Source organism: Tursiops truncatus, chromosome 1 (genome assembly GCF_011762595.2).
Source record: "Tursiops truncatus isolate mTurTru1 chromosome 1, mTurTru1.mat.Y, whole genome shotgun sequence".
NCBI classification, from domain to species: domain Eukaryota; kingdom Metazoa; phylum Chordata; class Mammalia; order Artiodactyla; family Delphinidae; genus Tursiops; species Tursiops truncatus.
Window position 1 is genome coordinate 48,962,450 of NC_047034.1, and position 19,629 is coordinate 48,982,078.

At 43.6% G+C, this 19,629-nt stretch overlaps 1 protein-coding gene and 1 non-coding gene across 4 annotated transcripts in view; one reads left to right on the forward strand and one right to left on the reverse strand.

Moving 5' to 3' along the window:
* Nucleotides 1-6,205: 6,205 nt before the first annotated feature.
* Nucleotides 6,206-19,629, forward strand: part of STX6 (syntaxin 6) — a 49,583-nt gene continuing 36,159 nt past the window's right edge. Inside the window, exon 1 of one of the 3 annotated variants that reach the window (XM_073803663.1) lies at nt 6,206-6,454. In XM_073803663.1, the coding sequence (XP_073659764.1) occupies nt 6,420-6,454 (35 nt within the window). In that variant the 5' untranslated portion in view covers nt 6,206-6,419. Of the gene's footprint in view, nt 6,455-16,043; nt 16,732-18,008; nt 18,148-19,629 lie in introns of those variants that run through there. The other 2 variants (XM_033853902.2, XM_073803682.1) reach the window with 2 other exon arrangements.
* TRNAE-CUC (transfer RNA glutamic acid (anticodon CUC)) lies at nt 14,016-14,088 on the reverse strand. The gene has a single exon. It is a non-coding gene; the product is annotated as a tRNA-Glu (tRNA).

The window sequence follows — 19,629 nt, forward strand, 5'->3', positions numbered from 1 at the left end:
CGGCTGCATTGTCATCACGAGAGCACAGAGGAGTTGGGAGACAGAAGCTTAAGCTTGTTCAGGGAGTTGGAGGACAGGCCCAGACAAGAAAGAGGAAGTAGGGGTAAGTGGGAGAGATGAGTGGAGGCAAGGCCACCAGGCAGGCTGGCTTCAGCTCCGGCTCAGGGACCGGGGCTCGCATCCCGGCTACTGGACCTTGCGCAGAATCCCAAATTGTGCTGAGGCTCAGTTTCCTCAACTTCAGAAACAAATCCTGGCATATATTTCACAAGGCTTGTTGAAGAATTAGATGAGGCTCTGTTTACAATGTACCAGATAGGTAGGAGAACATACTAGTTTCCTTCTGCAGCAGGCTGAATAATGCCCCCATCCTCACCCCAAAGATCTCCACATCCCAATCTCTAGAACGTGTGAATATCTTACCTTACGTGGCAAAAGGGACTTAGCAGATAAGATTAAATTAAAAATCATGAGATGCGGAGATTATCCAGGCTTATCTGGTGGGTCCAATCACAAGGATCTTATAAGAGGGAGGCAAACAGTGTCTAGAACTGGAAACAGAAGGAACAGATTCTCCACTAGAGCCTCCAGAAGAAATGCAACCCTGCCATCACTTTATTTATTTATTTATTTATTTTAACATCTTTATTGGAGTATAATTGCTTTACAGTGGTGTGTTAGTTTCTGCTTTATAACAAATTGAATCAGCTATACGTATACATATATCCCCATATCCCCTCCCTCTTACGTCTCCCTCCCACCCTGCCTATCCCACCTCTCTAGGTGGTCACAAAGCACCGAGCTGATCTCCCTGTGCTATCCTGCCATCACGTTAATTTTAGCCCATGAGACCCACTTTTGGACTTCTGACCCCCAGAATTATAAGAGAATAAATTTATCATGTTTTAGGGCACTTAGTTTGTAGTAATTTTGTTATAGCAGCAACAGGAAACTATACATCTTCCATTTCCCAAAAGAAAAAAAGAAGACAATAATGAAATTAATATTTGACACCTTCTCAGCATCTCCTAGCACCTTCTCTTCTCAGATCTTTGTATTTCTTTCTTCCTTTCTTTCCTCTTTCACTTCTTTGTTCTTCCCTTAACTCTTGTGCCACTCCCAGAGACCCCAGTAGTCCCAGAGATCTCTCACTAGCGCTGGAGTTCCATGGCAGTGTATTTATTTGTTCCTTTGAATTTCTGTTCGTATCTTGTTCCAAAACTGCATACTGTACTGCAGTCTGCAGCATTTACATTAAAAAGTGGGCATGATGACCACACTTTTTAAAGTCATATTATCTTAAGTGCAAATTAGCAAAAACCATCCAGAAGGGAATTCCCTGGCAGTCCAGTGGTTAGGACTCAGCCCTTTCACTCCTGAGGCCCCGGTTCAATCCCTGGTTTGGGAAGTATGATCTCACAAGCTGGGCTGAGTGGCCAAAAATAAATAAATAAAATAATAATAATAATAAATAAGAAACAAACAAACAAAATCCAGAAAACTTCAAAATACACCAAAAACTCAGAGTACTAAGATAAAAATCACTCCTCAGAGAAAGCCACTGTTAACATTTTAGTATGTGTCTTTTCAGTGCTTTTGCTATGACTATATACATATACAAACACACTTTGGGAGGTTCATTTTACCAAAACAAGGTTTCACATCCTAACATTATTTGGTAATTTATTTTTCACTTAACAATTTCCCAATACCAACGTGCAATTTTTTTTTTTTTTTGGTACGCGGGCCTCTCACTGTTGGCGCCTCTCCCGTTGCGGAGCACAGGCTCCGGACGCGCAGGCTCAGCGGCCATGGCTCACGGGCCCAGCCGCTCCGCGGCACGTGGGATCTTCCCGGACCGGGGCACGAACCCGTGTCCCCTGCATCGGCAGGCGGACTCTCAACAACTGCGCCACCAGGGAAGCCCCAACATGCATTTTTTATGGTATAGCTTTAATAGTCCTTAAGTTTTTAAATAAATAGATTTGATAACAGTCAAGATCTTAAAGGACAAGTGAAGACTGCTCGACTAAGCTGGGAAGCATTGAAGTGGGGAGCATCCTGTGCACGCTCCTTGGGAACTAGCTCTACCTCTGAGCAGCTGACTATCCTTGAATCTCAAGTTGTATTTTTCAGAGTGGCTTGTGTTTATCTTGTTTACTACGGATCCCTCTAATTATGTCTTTGGCTTTTTAATACCTGCTTTATTATATATATCTTAAGGCCCTTCTGAAGAATCTGACCCATTTGCAAATGGAACAAGTCATCCTCAAAAACCAAAAGACAAATTATTAAGTTAGCAAAAGGGTCTTATTTGTTAAATATATTGTTTTCAATATACCGTAATTTTTTTTATCATGTTCAATAAGTAGTTTCCTCTGGGCTGTTTTAAAAAATTCAGTAGGGGTGTGTGTGAGTGTGTGTGTGAGTGTGTGTGTGTGTGTGTGTGTGTGTGTGTGTGTGTGTGTGCTTATGTGCACATGCATGTCTGTGAAATCTGATTTGAGCCACTTTCTGTGCTTAGGTAAAATCCATTCACCAGGGCTTCCTGGAGCCTGTGCTCCACGATGGGAGAGGCCACAACAGTGAGAGGCCCACGTACCGCAAAAAAAAAAAAATCCATTCACCAATTTTGGGGCAAGGCTAGCCCTTATACAAATCGGCAGGAGAGTACTGTAACAAAGAACATGGGTTTAGGAGTCAGACAAACTTATTTTCAAATAGGGCTCTCACTGCCTGCCTATGAGACCTTGGGCAAATTATTAACCTCTCTAAGCCTCAGATTTCTTGTGGAAAATGGGGATAAGAAGCAGAGCTGTTGTGAGGATTCAATGAAATCAGCAGTGGTGGAACCAAGAGGTGACTTTTCACTTGGGACTTTAGAGCACCACTATCATGCACATATAATCATGGTCCCAAATAAACCCCAAATTTAAGAAAATACAGTGGGTCTGCCATGCAACCTCAGTTCAAGCCTCCTAGCCCTGTTGTCCAAACAAGTTACATTCTAAAACCTGCCCCATGTAGAAATTTTGGAGCCACTTCTGAAGAGTATGCATGTATGTTACTTAGCATAGTGTATATTACTTAGCACAGTGTATATTGCTTAGCACAGTGTATGTTGCTTAGCACAAACTTACATAGTAAGTAAATGCTAGCAATTGCTATTACTATTATCGTTATTCACTAGTTTACCAAGAGAAATTGTGATTTTTCCTCCCCTGTGCACTAACAAATTCATAGAGGAGGGTAAAGTCATACCTGCCCTTCTACGATGGTTCAAATTCACTGTTATGTCAAGAAGTTCACTGAATTCCAATAGAGTATTTTAACTTTTAGTACTCACTAATATCCATTCATTCATACACTTCTAACTTGAGTTATTCTAAAAAGGATTTAAAATTGCTAACCTTTGATGTACTTTTGCATATGTCGTCACTTGGCTTTCTCACTTATCTTTCTTCAATTTTTCTTTTCTTTTTTACTTTTTATATTTCTGATTATCCAAGTAAATAGTCCATTGTAGAAAACAGCCAAACTTTAAGTACATTTTCTTTTTCTTATGTATAAAAAATTTCTATGCATAAAACTGTTTCTATATATAAAAATGAACAGAATTGAAATCATATATATACAATATTGTCTTGCTTTCAATACACGTCATTACACACTTTTAAACAGTTTTAGTGACCATCAGATGAATGTCCCATAAATTTTTAGTCATTTCCTTGTGTTGGATATATAGATTGACTAAAATTGGTTTATTTTAATCCAGTGTGTAGATAAGGGTGGAGGTGATGGTAACAACTAAGGCAAAGAGAGAAAACATGACCAGTATGTGGATATTTCCTGTGGCTGGTGCTGGGAAATGTAGACAGCCATGGCCAAGTCAATGGATGCCAACAAGAGCAAGTGTCTTCTGGAGTGTTCCAGGAAAGAACATGTATCTCAGGGCTTTTAAAAGATTGGGATAATAATTCACCATGTCCCCAGATTTTGCCTCTAAAGTATTTCTCAAATGTATCCCTCCTTTCCGTCCTCCAGTGAGCTTATTTCAGGACACCCTCATCCCTCCTCTGGATGATGACCTCCTAGCTGACCTTTCAGCCATTGCTGCACCTGTGTCAAATGCCAGTATTATCCTGTCAATTCCCTCAGCTGCCATGATCTATAGTACAGTGTCCACGGTTCTTAACAGCACAATCAAGGACCCCCCAATAAACTGGCCCTGCCCTTTTCCAGCCTTAGTTCCTGTGGCCACAGTCCCATTCCTTCCATTCCGGCAATGCCCCCTGCTGTGGCTCGCCCCCCCCCCCCCCCAGGCTGCCCTACTGTCTCCAGGCTGGGTTGTTTCTGTGGCAACATTGTGTAACTGGCTTGGCTCTCCCACCAGTCTGAGAGCTCCTTGAAGTCAAGGACCAAGCCTGTATATCTCTGTGTCCTCAGTGCCTAGCACACAGTAAGAATACAACACGTGCCAGCACTGTTCTAAGCACTTCTCAGACACTGATTCATTTAATCCTGATGACACTCTCTATGAGGAAGGTGTTATTATAGTATCCATTTCATAGTTGAGGACAATGAGAGACTAAGCTTGCCCAAGACACAACAGTCAGGAAGTAGCAGAATTAGGATTTGAACTCAGGTAATCTGTCTGCAACTATGGCTCTTAATCACAACTCTCATCTTCTCGATTTCTGTGTGTTTATTGAATGAATGAAAGATGATCCCTTTTCAGTTCCCCAACTCAATATGTTCAGAACCAAAACAGTTCTCTTCCAACAGCTTCTTTGTTCCCCCATACCTGACCTCCACTGCTCCTCCAGGGTCTCAGAGAAGACTGGAGTCTTTGGCTTTCACCTCTCTCCTCCTTAACCCTATTCAGTCTTTCGTCATGTCTAGGTGTTTTGTTTTTCCTTGGAAACATCTATCAGATTCTCCCCACAATTGCTGTCATCCTAGTCTGGTTTTCACCCCTTCAGACTAGATGACCACAGTAGCTTCTGGACTGGTTTCCCTGACTTCACTGCCTCACTCTGCTGGGGCTTTGGGGTTTCCATGCATTTCAAATTAACCTTCACAACAGTCCATGACCTAAATATTATGATCCATGTTTTATATATGAGGAACTGAATAATAGAACTCAGGTTCAAACAGGGTTTGTCTGGCTTTGAGCACTCTCCCATCTCCAAAAAGACTGGTGACTTTAAGCAAGTCACTTAACATTCCAAGAGCTTCAGACTTCTCACTCGTAAAATGGGGATAACAACAGTAATTACCTCATTGTGAGTGCAACGGAATAACTTAGCACAGTGCTTGACATACAGGAAGTGCTCAATGATAATCAGCAATTAAAGTTCAAAAACCCCACAGCATATCTAGCATATACGTTTGATAACTGTTCTGACCAAAATGCTTTCTGGAATCGCTTTTGAACCATTTAGCCTGGAAGAGGTTGCTATACCTGGCCCTTTCTTTGTCCCTCAAAAGTTCTCTCTCTTGGGAAGCACCGTATGCTGTATGAAAAGAACGCACAGCAAAAGAAAACACACCCCAGTCTGGTAGACAGTGCACAGATTCTCTGGCTCTGCCCTGTCTAGGTTGTGTGAGCACAGGAAATCTTGAAACCTCTCTGAAATTCTCCCATCTACTAAATGGGAATGGTAATACCGCCCCCCCCCCAAGAATATTGAGATAATGCACATACAGCCTTCAGCGCATTGCTGGATATAGTAAGACCTTCATAAAGGACCTTCATTGTTCAATATTATCATAGTCAGATAATGTATACGAGCACGCTTTATTGTAAGTCGAGGACGAGATGGATTTCTAAATCAACATGTTATCAAAAATCAAGTATCAAAAGTAGAGGAAAGGTGAAAGGATTGTGCAAAGCAGGTACTACGGCGTATCTAGGAAACCCGACAGCCTTTCCCGCAAGGGAACAAGCAGCTCCTCCCCCTTGAATCCTGAGGGTCTAGGCGAGAGAAGACCCGCCCTCCCCCACCACCCCCAGAGCCCCGTCTCCAGGGTCTTGTGACAAGGTGCCCATGCCCCGCCGACAAGGGGCGGGACCGGGTCTGGTCACGTGAGCATGGGTGCGGAAGTGGTGCGGCGGACGGCGTTCGTGACTGGCGGACGCTGAGCAACCCGGGGGCGGAGCCAGGCGGCCGGACGCGCTGGGAGGAGCCGGGGGAGGGGGCGGCCGCGGGGCCGGGCAACAGAGTCAGGGATTCGGTCTACGGTGCCGACCAAGTGCTGGGCCCGCGGCGGGCCAGTGCACCCCGGCCTGCGCGCGCAGAGGCTCCGGGTCCCTCAGGCCGAGGCGCCGGCGGCCGCGCGAGGCGGGTGGGGTGGGCAGCGTTCGCCGGGCGCGCTGTGCGCGGAGCAAGCGTGAGGCGGCCGGGGGCCGGGACGCCATGTCCATGGAGGACCCCTTCTTTGTGGTGAAAGGGTGAGTGTCGCCGAGGGCTCCACTGGAGGAGGAGGTGGTCGTGCTGCCTGCCCGCACCTCCCCGCTCTCCTCGCTGTAGGGGGATGGGAGGCAGGTAGAGGCTGGCGAGGGGACAGTGGGGACGACTTAGCCTTGAGGGCCATGATCAAGCGTCCAGAGACATCCCCTCCCCGTCCTACCTGGACTTTGAAACCCGTGACCCCAATTAAGCCCCTGGGTAGGGGGTCCCCGTTGGCCTGTGCGCTGCCCTACAACTTATTTGGAGGGGTGGAGGGGTTCAGCAGCTCTGCAGGTGGGAAGGGAGACAGGCGTCCCAGACCAAACTACAGCTGTAGTGGAGAACGGGGCCCTGCTTCGAAGGGGGAAAAACAGCATCTGGGCAGGAAAAGGGAAATGGCCCTCCTGAGCTTTGTAGTTGGCGTGCACGGGGGTGAGCTCCCATTGTCCATTGAGTTCGGAGCGCTGGCCCGCGGACTAGTGAGACCACAACATACCCAGAGGCGTCTGAGCACGTTTGCAGGCTGGGAGGCGGGGGCGCGAGGCTCCGGAAGACAACTCAATTCAGTGGGGGAGTTTTTACCGAGTAATGGGAGGGGAGGAAAGCAGCCGTTCAAACTCAGTGATGATATTGGAAGGAAAACAAAATGAAATCAGCCAAACCAAACTTTCCTTAGCTTTCTGTTAGCACCGGGATTTTCCCACAGTGCTAAAGGAAATGAGTGGTTTCTTTTTAACTCCCTGATTTCATCCAGGCTATTTGACAGGTTTCCCCCGTTTCTTCTGCCTTTCAGACTAGAACAGCCTTAACTTATTTTTCCCTATGAGCTGTCGTGACTCCATCTTTGATTGCTCAGTCGTTTGGAGATAGAAACTTTATTTGCACCGTTACATAGGCTTTATAGCCATTAAACAAATTCAGGAAAGATCGATTCTGTTGTTGTTATAACTTGTCAGCTTTTTTAAAAAATGTCAAACAAACGTTAAAATTCTGAGAACTGCAAAGTTCCGGAAAGATCAGTGCTGATAACCATATAAGTGTCCCTTTGCTTTAAACTAGTTGCTGCTAGCTTCCTATTTTTGTAGGGATAAAAGCTGACCAGTTGCTTGAGAGTGTGTGTGTGTGTGTGTGTGTGTGTGTGTGTTTTAAGGGTTCCTCTCAGAAAATTTAAGTGGTACTTTAGGTGAAATACTTTATTATGAATGATACAGTAAGATATATATTTTTTAACATTTCCCTAAAAAGATTTTCCTTCACCTGACTTTAATTTAGATAGGAAAATGCTGAGTTTAGATTATTAGTAATATGTGGCTCTCTATCTGGAAAATGTGTTGCTTATTAGAAGGATTCATTTTTAGGGGTTGTTTTTTTTTGCGGTACGCGGGCCTCTCACTGTTGTGGCCTCTCCCGTTGCGGAGCACAGGCTCCGGACGCGCAGGCCCAGCGGCCATGGCTCACGGGCCCAGCCGCTCCGCGGCATGTGGGATTTTCCCGGACCGGGGCACGAACCCATGTCCCCTGCATCGGCAGGCAGACTCTCAACCACTGCGCCACCAGGGAAGCCCTAGAGGTTGATTTTTAAGTGTGAAAGCTGTGTGTTTTTTCCCTTGAATGAATGTTCTTAATGCTAAGGGTGCAAAGGTTATCTCTGGCAGTGGAGGCCATAGATATCAGAATTTTTGGTTTGATTTTTAATGGAATTTGTGAAAATGCTAAATTGCTCTGCCATCTTGACTTTTTTTTTCTTGCTAGTGTCCAGTACAGTTTGCCAAGGCTTGCTCACTGATTAGATATCACTGCTTTATTGGAACATTGGCCTGGAGTGTTGGTTGACTTTTACATGGTTTTAGCTCATGTCGTTAAGATGTCAAAACCTTCTGCTGAGGAAAAGTAAAATTAGCTATACGAGTATCTCCAGATTATGTGACGGAATATATGGAGAGCCATTCATGTAGTTCTGTTTATTAAAAGTTTTGAAGAAACGAAATTGAGCTATCTGTAATGAGGTGGATAGACCTAGAGTCTGTCATACAGAGTGAAGTAAGTCAGAAAGAAAGACAAATACCGTATGCTAACACATATATATGTAATTTAAGGAAAAAAATGTCATGAAGAGCCTAGGGGTAAGATGGGAATAAAGACACAGACCTACTAGAGAATGGACTTGAGGATATGGGGAGCGGGAAGGGTAAGCTGTGACAAAGCGAGAGAGAGAGGCATGGACATATATACACTACCAAACGTAAGGTAGATAGCTAGTGGGAAGCAGCCGCATAGCACAGAGAGATCAGCTCGGTGCTCGCCTAGAGGGGTGGGAGGGAGGGAGACGCAAGAGGGAAGGGATATGGGAACATATGTATATGTATAACTGATTCACTTTGTTATGAAGCAGAAACTAACACACCATTGTAAAGCAATTATGCTCCAATAAAGAAGTAAAAAAAAAGTTTTGAAAGTGCACTGCACAGTGGAAAAATTAAAGATGCCTAAATTGTGGCACTTAGCCTAGGAGCTGATAGTCTAATCTGAGAAACAGCTCACCCCAGAATTAAGTAGAAATGACAGGTGGAAATGATTTAAGTGCCGAAGTGAATCCTACAGATGACTAACTCCCCCAGTAGTTCAGAGAAAGGCATCTCATTAGGAACAGTTACGACTGGAACAGCTTTGGAGGTAGTAGTAGGTCTTGAATTAAGTTTCGAAGGTGGGGAGCATTTAGATAATTCAGGCCTGTGTCTCTTCTGGACTCATCAAGAAGAGTCTCTTATTGGTCTTCCTGCTTCCAGTCTCTTTCCTCTTGCATCTGCCTTGGTTCTGTTGGATGAGTGCTCTCCAGAATGCAGGGTGAGCCACACATTCCATTTTACATTTCCTAGTAGACACAGTAAAAAGTAAAAAACAGGTGAAGTTAATTTTAATGTCATCGTTAACCTAGTATAGTGAAAATATTTCAACGTGTGATTAATCTAAAGATTATTAAATAAGATTTTACCCTTTTTGTACTGTCTTCAAAATCTGGTGTGTATTTTTCACTTACAGCACATCTCAATTTGGATGCTAAATTTTCATCAGGAACACTTTTTTTTTTTTTTTTTTTTTTTTGGCGGTACACGGGCTTCTCACTGTTGTGGCCTCTCCCGTTGCGGAGCACAGGCTCCGGACGCGCAGGCTCAGCGGCCATGGCTCACGGGCCCAGCTGCTCCGCGGCATGTGGGATCTTCCCGGACTGGGGCACGAACCCGTGTCCCCTGCATCGGCAGGCGGACTCTCAACCACTGCGCCACCAGCGAAGCCCCATCAGGAACACTTGATCTGTATTTAGAGTTCATTAAACTTACAGTTGAAAAAGTATTCAATAGATTCACATACCCAAATTGTTCCAAATATACTTCAAAAATTTTCGGTAACTGAATTGCGTATCAGTTTTTAAATTTAAATTAATTAAAATTTAGTTCCACAGTCACACTAGCACGGTTCAGTAGTCACATGTGGCATCCATATTGGGCAGCACAGGTGTAGCTTTTCTAGAACCCAAGCAGGAGTTCCCTACTTAACATCACTGAGTGGCTGCCTGTTGCCTACAGAATAAAATCTCAGCACTTCCTGACCTCCTTGACATAGTCTTCCTCTACCCTCCGCTCACTCTGCCTGCCCTTAGCACAGAGCTCCGGCTTCACCAGACTCAGTACAGTGACGGTGGCTGCAGGACTGGATGCTCTTACTCTACATGCATCCACTCTGCCTGATGCACCCACTTAGCTTTCAGCACTCAGTGTCAGCATCTCCACTGCCTCCAGGAAGTGCTTCCTGTGGCACCTGTAACACATTATTGCACCTCTTCCTCTGGCTGTCTTTCATTACTTGATTGTGAGCTCTGAAGGTTGGAGAACTGTTTTTCCTGTATTTCCAGCCCAGCACCTTGAATATATAGCATAAATGTTGAATAAATTCTCTTTGGTGGTTGTGGTTAAGGAGTGGTGGTTCGTGGGTGGGAACCCTACCAGCAAAGGCGGGCATTGTGTGTTTAGAAATCATCAAGGAGAGCATCCCAGGTGCAGTAGGAAGTTTATTTGGAAAAGTAATAATAATAATAGTTAACATTTAAAGGATGCAACTCCTATGTCAGGCGTCACGTGCTAAGTAAGCACTTTATAAGAATTTTCACTTTATAAGAACAGTTTTGTGGTGTGGGTATTAGCCCCATTTTACACATGAGGAGCTGAGGGAGCACAGAGGGGTTGAATTACTTCCCCAGGCTCACCCAGCTAATAGGTAATGGACCCAGGATTCAAAATTCAGCTGCCTAGTTCTACTCACACTGTTAACACTTCTACAGGTACATCCACAGGTACAGGTAGAATAGGGTCAAGAAGAGTCTCTAAGAGGCCATTGGAGATTTTTAAAGCAGGGAAATGACATGAAGTTAGGGTTTCGGGAATATTGATTTGGTAATAGTGTGGGATGCATCAGTGTGTAGAAAGATTAAAAAGGAGACCAGGGCTTCCCTGGTGGTGCAGTGGTTAAGAATCCGCCTTCCAATGTAGGGGACACAGGTTCGAGCCCTGGTCCGGGAAGATCCCACGTGCCTCGGAGCAGCTAAGCCCGTGCGCCACAACTGCTGAGGCTGCGTTCTGGAGCGTGCGAGCCACAACTACTGAAGCCCGTGGGCTTAGAGCCTGGGCTCCGCAGCAAGAGAAGCCACTGCAATGAGAAGCCCACGCACTGCAATGAAGACCCAACTCGGCCAAAAATAAATAAATAAAAATTAAAAATTAAAAAGGAGACCAGTTCGAAAGCTGTTTTAATTTAAATATGCAGTGATTAGTGCCTGAGTGTTTGAAGCTTGTCTTGTGAGGTTTTGACACTCTCGATGTCTTCTTGTTCAGAGCAGAATCCCAGAACACGGGAGAAAACTACCACAGTTGGGCAGATGTGGCCCTACCTGGCACAGACATTCACAGTGGTATTTTCACTACCAGAACCCCTAGCTCTACTGAATCAACTCAGGCCTGCCCCTAAGTTGTAGTTTGTCTAGTTGACCCTCTCCTGTGTGTTCTCACTGGGTGAGCTTGATTATTCCCATTGTGTCAGGTGGTCCCTGTTTATCTGTGCACGTCCTGCACCCCCGTCACTCTGACCCAACTCTCTCCTGTGTGTTTTTCTGTGTTTTCTACTAATTGTTTGACCTCCCCCATGCTATGGGGTGGATATCTTCCCCTTTTTTTCTTTTCCTTCACCCTCCTTAAAAATGCCTGCCTCTTCTTAGCTCTCTTTACTCCTGTCTCCTCACAGCCCTTCGGTCCCATGTCCACTTGGTCACTGGGGCCCATCAGTGCATCCCCTGGATCTCTCTGGAATCCTCTCTTCCTCTCTGGTTTTGGTTCCTCCACCCTAGTTCATGTCCTTGTTCTCTCGCACCTGAACTCTTCTAAGCAGCTTCTTCACCAAGCTTCATTTGCACTGCTGCCAGACGTGACCTCGGAGACACGTTCAGGTCACAGCTCTATTCGGAATCCTTCCTTCTGAAATACTTACCGAGTGTCTGTTTTCTGTGTGCCAGGGGCTGAGGGGACAGCAATGAACAAATGAGATCCCTGTCCTTACGAAGCTTATATTCTAGAGACAGACAGTAAACAAATGAACGAATATATGGTATGTCAGGTGGTGATAACTTCTGTAAGAAGAACAAAGCTGGGCGTAAAGGGAAAGGAAATGCATGTTCTGGGTGTAATTTTTCTTTTTATTTGACTTCCGGAGGCAGTGAGGTTTGGTGAAAGAACTGAGCTTTGTTAATCAAGCTGACCCAAGGTTGGGATCTCACTTCTGTCAATTACTTGGTGTAAGTTTTGGCACATTAGTTATCCTCTCTGAACCTGTTTCTTTATGTACAAAATTGGCTTAACAATGCCTGCTTTATCGGTTATGAGGATTAAATGAGTTAATGCATGTAAGTTGCCTCAGCACAGTTTGGAGTATGTATCAAGTGCTCAGTAAACATTCTCTTTTAACTGTCTATATATGTCTCCATCCAAACAGGCTGCCCTTTCTGAGAGGAAAGACCATGTCTTACTGGTTTTTTTTTTTTTGGAGTAACATTTAAAGTGATATATGCTCATTTTAGAAAACTTAGGAAGTAAAAATATAAAAAAGGATTAAAAATTCATTGAAATACCACCATCCAGAAATAGTTACAATTTTGGTGTTTTTTTAATCTGTTTCTATTAACAGTTTTATGTAATACTATCCATCAGTTTTTGATCTCTTTTTTTTTTGATATAAATATATCAGTCACTGTCCTGAGAACATGACAGGGATTGTCTTTTTAATCCTTATGAAGTAGGTACTAGTATTATTATCATCTTACAAATGGAGAAAATGAAACTTAGAGAGTAAAAAAAAAACAAACTTACAATTCATAAGCCTGTAATTGGAAAGGCCAGGATTTATATAAATGGGTATTATTGTTGTTATTAATCATTAAGAAATTGTGATCATACTGTCTTAAATCTTTTCATCTGTAATTTTTTATATCCTTAAAATGCTTTTGGTGGGGAGGCTTTTTAATCACTGTATTGTATTTTGTTATATAAATGTGATATAACTTATCACCCAGGACAAGGTTTATTTTGTACCTAAATTTTTCACTGTTACAGTTAATATAGTGGCAAGCCTGCTTGTCACAGGTCTTCATTGCTGCTCCTGATTATTTCCATAGCCTGTAGTCCTGTAGCAGGTTTGCTAATTTAGAGGGGGTGCACATTTTCAGAGCTTCTGATGCATGTTGCCAAATTGCCCTCTAGGATACACCCCTAACTCCACTCGACTCACTACCCCAACCCCCAAAAGTTTGATGGGCCCATTTCCCTTGACCCCTTGCCTGTACTGAGTCTCCTTTTAAGAAATCTTAATTAATTTGCTAGGTGAAACATACCATATTTGAATCATGTTGTTTTCATCATTATGTTCAGTAGGTGTTACATAGTATTTGTTTGATGAGTGAGCCCATATTGAGTTTTGGGTTCTGTAGTTTTTTTCCCTCTCTTGTTTGCAACTTCTAATCAGAATAAGCCACTAAGAAATTGAGTGGTGGAATATGAGAGTACTTTGGTACCAAGTGAGCCTCTCCTATAGGTAAAAGGCATGAATGTTGTGGTTCTTTAATATTTTGCTGATTTGGAGGTGTTGTGTGCCCGAACAAGGACAGTTTTATTTCCAGATTCTTAGCTGTAGATCTGTGTTGAAATAAAGGCGTAAGTAAGCAGATGAGCAAGATAGTGTATGTTACATTGTATTATTCTCTAACCATCTCTGGTCTGTGTGTACAGCCTTTTAAACACTAGATTATGAGCTCTTTGAAGGCAAGCATTGTGCATTTTAGTCACACTGTTGAAAAAACTTTATTGGTATAGTCACTGTGAAAAAATTATCCTTATTTAGCGAGTAATTTTATCCAGTAAAATTGAATGTAAGTCAGGTCTCATTTTCTACTTTTTAAAAATCAACCAGATGTTTCTTTCTTTTTTTTTTTTTTTTGGCTGTGCTGTGTGGCTCATGGGATCTTAGTTCCCTGACCAGGAATCGAACCCGGGTCCTCAGCAGTGAGAGCGCGGAGTCCTGACCACTGTACCATCAGGGAATTCCCCAATCAGATGTTTCACTGTAAAAACCACTTTGCAGACATTTGTTATATTGAATTAGGCATTTATTGAATGCCTAATAACTCTATTTGGCTCCTGAAATTATAGTCTGGTTTGGAGAACACTGTGCAGATATGTGAAACAGTGTAGGTGAAAGACAATATACTTTGCGTGTAAGAGTTTGGAATAGAGCTGAGATACTGTGGAGACTGAAAAAACTTGGAAAGACCCCCAGGGGGAATGTTGGTCAGTGACACTTTAGTGAAGCAAGTAGGGCCTCAATCTGGGCCTTGAAGGAAATGTCTGCTTTTCATTTGCAGAGGTGTAAGGACTCTTCCAGCTGGGGAAGCAGTGAGTGAAAGTAGAGCCAGGAATGAGGAAAGGGAGGATGAGAAGAAGACCTGCCAAGTGAAACAGATTTTGTTTCAGTGAGAAATCAGGTTGGAGATTAAAATCGGCCAGTTTTGGGGTGGAGGAGGCGTGGAATACCCAGCTGAGAAGTTTAAAGTTAATGTTTCCTATCGTAAATTCTTAATCAGGAGGTGGTTTTAACTAGCAGTTACTATGCACTTGCCTATGGTCAAACAACTTCTGAGGGCTCAAACCCAGGTCTTCTGATTCCACAAAGAAAATAGATTTGTCTGGAGCCTTTGCAGAGATGGGATTGAATAGGTACCGGAAGACCCCTCATGCTCTGGGTCAGCAGAACTAGAGGCCAGAAGACAAGAAGTCTGAGCCCCCGTTCTCTTATTTGTTTAATGAGTGCAGACTAGTTATCGTGAAAGTTCCTTCTAGATCTAAAATCCAGTGATGCAACTTAAGTAGAGGTTGTGCAAGGTGAGAAGTAAGAGGAAGAGTCAAAGATGATGCTTGTCTAGACAAGTATCAAATCTTGGAAAATAGTGTCTCTGTTGACTAAAATGAGGAAGTTAGAGAAGGAAGCTTTTTTTTTTCTGTTTCATTTTGTTGTATGAATATTTACTGTTTTGTAGGGAGGCTACGATTGCTTTGGTTTTAGGCAAATGGAATGATCCTGTAGGCAGCTAAAAATTTAGGAATTAGTCCTGGGTGAGAGGTTAGGGTTGGAAATGCAGTGGGGAGTCCTCAGCTTCAAGGAATCTTTTGAACCTGCTAGTATTGGTGAGCACCTAGAAGCTATAAAAATAGTGCTGAGAAATACTGGGACCAAGTGGAGGAAGAGGAAAGAGAAAATTAGTAGAAGCTAGAAGAGCACAATGTCACAAAAACAAGGAAGTGAGAGTTTCAAGAAAATAGGCTGTGGTGTCAAGTACACTGGAAATGAGGACGAGTTCAAGTCACCCATGACTTTGACCTGCAGTGTCATTGGTGGCAGTAGTGGTATCCCAGGGGCATTGTGGAAGCAGCAGCAAGTTGAGGTCAAAATTATATATAACTGTAGGAAACTAAGTGAAGACTCTTTTTTTTCCCTCCAGGAGAATTATTGCGAAAGATATTATCACAGTGAAGTTGAATTTGGAAATGGCAGTAAGGTCAAGTGCAGGTGTGTGTGTTTTTCCCCTTAAATACAAACGATGTGAGTGTGGAAGTCAAGCAGTAAAAAGAGCTTCTCACCTAGCCCAAGGGGTTGGTGGTAGAACAGGTTGGTGGGATATGGGGTAGAAGGGTGACAGGGTTGCAGAGGTTTGCCCAGCCTAGATTTTTCAGGTTTCATTAGTAGAGTGGAAACCATCTGCCTTCACTAGCCTCTCAGGGTGTTGATGAAACAGGGACCCCACTGTAAAGAGACATGCAGGATGGGTGCTGCCCCAGGTATAGGTGTTGTGGCTTATTGTGTTTTTCCAAAGGTGGCCACCCCAATATACATCCTGTCCTATTTGCTTTTCTTAACTTGTGAAGCTGGCATTCTTCTATCAAGCTGGGGTCCTCATTCCTTTTCTTTGAACCCAGGCAGACCTTTGTAACTGCCTCGACTGACAGAGTGAGGCAGAAATGACACTGCTTGACTCCTGAAGCTTTCGTCACAAAAGACAACCAACCAATTCAGCTTTCACCTGCATCTTTCTGACTTGGGACACAAGTCCAGCTCTACTGAAGCCACTCTGCTGGAGCACGCACGTGGAGAGACTACGCAGACACAGAGATGCTACCGAGGAGCACCTGCTTCTGCGGCCCCAGCCTGGCAGTCTTTCAGCTGAGGCCCCAGACATTGTGGAGCGGGGACAAGCCGTCTCTTCTGCGTTCGGCATGAATTCCTGACCCACAGACTCCCCATAAGAAATGGTCATTTGATGCCATTAAGTTTTGGGGTAACTGTTATACAACCACAGTAACTGGAATGGATGCCAGTTCAGAGCCTATTAGCAGGGTCAGAGAAGAAAGGAGAAATCAAAAGGCTGATGGAGGCTGCAGCTATGGTTATCCTGCAATTCGTTGGCCCAATTGAATGACAGATTCCGGGAAACAAAAGCTCCCTAATGGCTAAAATACTTCTTCCTCCCATCTTACCAACAAATTTAGTGAGATCCAGATAAGAAATTATTTTATGGACACCTGGATGTATTGCCTGAAGCCCTAAGGGTTGGTTGGGATGGTGAGCCTTTTACCATGGTGGAACAGACTGGAATGTTATATGGCAGGGGCTCAACTAGCAGTGACCAGAGGTTAGTGCTGGGCTGGCTTCAAAAACAAACTGGGGGGGCTTCCCTGGTGAAGTGGTTGAGAGTCCACCTGCCGATGCACGGGACACGGGTTCATGCCCTGGTCTGGGAGGATCCCACATGCCGCGGAGCGGCTGGGCCCGTGAGTCATGGCCGCTGAGCCTGCGCGTCCGGAGCCTGTGCTCCGCAACGGGAGAGGCCACAACAGTGAGAGGCCTGCGTACCGCAAAAAAAAAACAAACAAACTGGGGGGCTTCCGTGGTGGTCCAGTGGTTAAGATTTCGTGCTTCCAATGCAGGGGATGCGGGTTCGATTCCTGGTTGGGGAACTAAGATCTCACATGCCACATGGCGTGGCAAAAAACAAAACTGGATTGGTTAGTCCTGCCAGTGTCAACTCTTTATTTATAAGGAATGGAAGAATCTGGTTTTGAAAGCTTAGATGAAAGCTTTATTTTTGCCTGAAAGATACATTCTTCAAAGATGTGGACTGTGTTTTCATTTTTGACAGTTGCTTACTGGGAAAGAAGCTCTGTGTTACAGGTGGTCCCATGGGCACTGGCATGGCTTGCAGTGAAGGACCTTCATTCTGGTGGTCATAAGGAGTTCATATCCATGAGGATATGATGGGTCCCATCATTTTGATGGGCCGTTTGGTGGACAGCAAGGGAAAGAGGCTCATCTGTAGTATTTCCAATGCTGTGACTCTTGTTACTCATGAAACGTGTAAGACAAAACTGACTTTGGAAGCATCTGCAACAGATATAGGAGCAGAACATCTGCTTGACTGTTGTAGGAGATAGCCATCTCTCTCCTTCAGTGGACTGAAAGATTTCTCTGGGTCAGGAGCTAAAACTGTAATTCCGAGGAAAGCAATTAGCAAGTTTTTGGTGAAATGGTGTCAGACATGATACCCAAAGCTGTCTGTGAGCAGATTATTATTTACCAAGAAGATTGCTAAACTGAAGAGCTCCAAAAATTCGAGGTATACATGACCCCTCATAGAAAGTTGTGAGTGTCAGACTTTAATCATTCCCATTACGCACTTGGAAGAAAAACCTGAAAAGAGCTGCACCTAACTCTACAGGAAACAGAGGCAATATCTTGTGATTTTGACCTTTCTGGAGAGCACAGATGAAAGTGAATCACTGTTGACTAAGGAGTCGGCAGCTGCCCACAGCATGCTCACATGGGCTCACTGTGTGGTGAGCACTAACTATGGAGTAGGTGATGCTGGGCATGCCTGTGTGGGAAGTGCCTAACTAGCCAATTCATGCAGAAACAACTCCCTTACCTTTCCTGGGAAAGTAGGTGAAGAAAATTCCACCAGCTCTTCTCTGCTGAAACCCTCACAAATATCAAACAGCTGTCGTGGTTATATACTCCTCTGTCCTATTCATCTGTTTCCTTGGAATGACAGGTGATTCTAAATATTTAGTCCCAGATATTTACAAATAGTTCTGAATTGAGCAGGTTGTCTCACTAGGTAGGGTCTTGTACATTATTACATTGTGTCTTGTATTTCTTGAAACTATTCAGAAATTCTAAGTTCTTTGGTATATTCTGGTTACCATTAATATTTGGCTTAAAAATAGGTTTTGTCTGTGACACACGTTTTCTCTTCATTCATGCCTTCTTTTTCAGGGTAATGCTATGCTGAGTTGATATTGGAAGAAGAAAAATTGGGAGATGTTTTAAACTTTGAGGGACCCCGTTAGTTGCTTTTTAGATAGGATTCCTTGACATACCGCGTGTTCTGGCTTTTCAAGATCTGAACCATTCCTGACGGTTCCCACCTTTGTGATCCCTTAAAACGTGTCTTAGAAATGTAAACTAAGACTACTTTGATTTTCTCATGTCTGTGCTATTACATGAAAACTAAAAATGAAACCTCTTTGAAAAATAAGAGATTGAGAGTGGAATAAGCCAGGTCACTGGCCAGGCCTGTTGGGTTTTGAATGTTGTCCTGGGAATGCTTTGCAGCATTTTTCTAATTCCTGCCATTTCTTTCATTTCTTCTTTAGGACATGCACAAGTTCTTGCATGCTTAAGGACTCCTTGATTTCACTCTGTGCTGCAAGAATTGAGTCTACCCACCTGCCCCTCCTCCCCCTCGAGTCTGAAAGTGTGGCCCTTGGATCCCAAGGGGGTCTCAATATCCTTTCATAGAAGAGCCCCTCAGCTTAAACTGCTTTTCATGATACTACTCAGATGTTATTTGCTTTTTTCCATCATGTTGACAATAACACTGATGGTGCAAACTGCTGGTGCCGTAGCCTAAATCAAGGCAGTGGCACCAAACTGTACTAGTAGTCATTGTATTCCTCCCTCACAGTGAAAAGAAAAATGAGAATCATATTCCTTCAAGAATGTTCTTCATGAAACAGTAAAAAAAAAAAAAAAAAAATTTATCAAATCTTGAGTCCCAAGAACACCTTTCCTCATTTTTTTAAAAGTTATAATTTACCTACAGTAAAATTGACCCTTTTTAGTGTATACTTCTGTGAAATTTGACAAATGTGTATGGTCAGTAGCGACCACCTCCACAAATAAATTTCAGGACAGATCCATCACCCCTAAAAGTTTGTGTCCCCCTTCCCCCATGCCCAGCATCTGGCAACTACTGATCTATTTTCTGTCCCTATAGTTCTGCCTTCTCCAGAATGTTACAGAAATGAAATCATACATTGTGTGGCCTTCTAACTTCTCACATTTTGCATAATGCATTTGAGATTTGTCCATATTGTTGCGTGTATTTGTGGTTTGTTTCTTTTTATTGCTGAGTAGTATTCCATTGTTCAGATGTACCACAGTTTTCCATTCCTTAGTTGAAGGACATTCGGGTTGTTTTCAATTTTTGGCTGTTACGACTAAAGCTACTATAAGAATTTGCAGGTTGTTG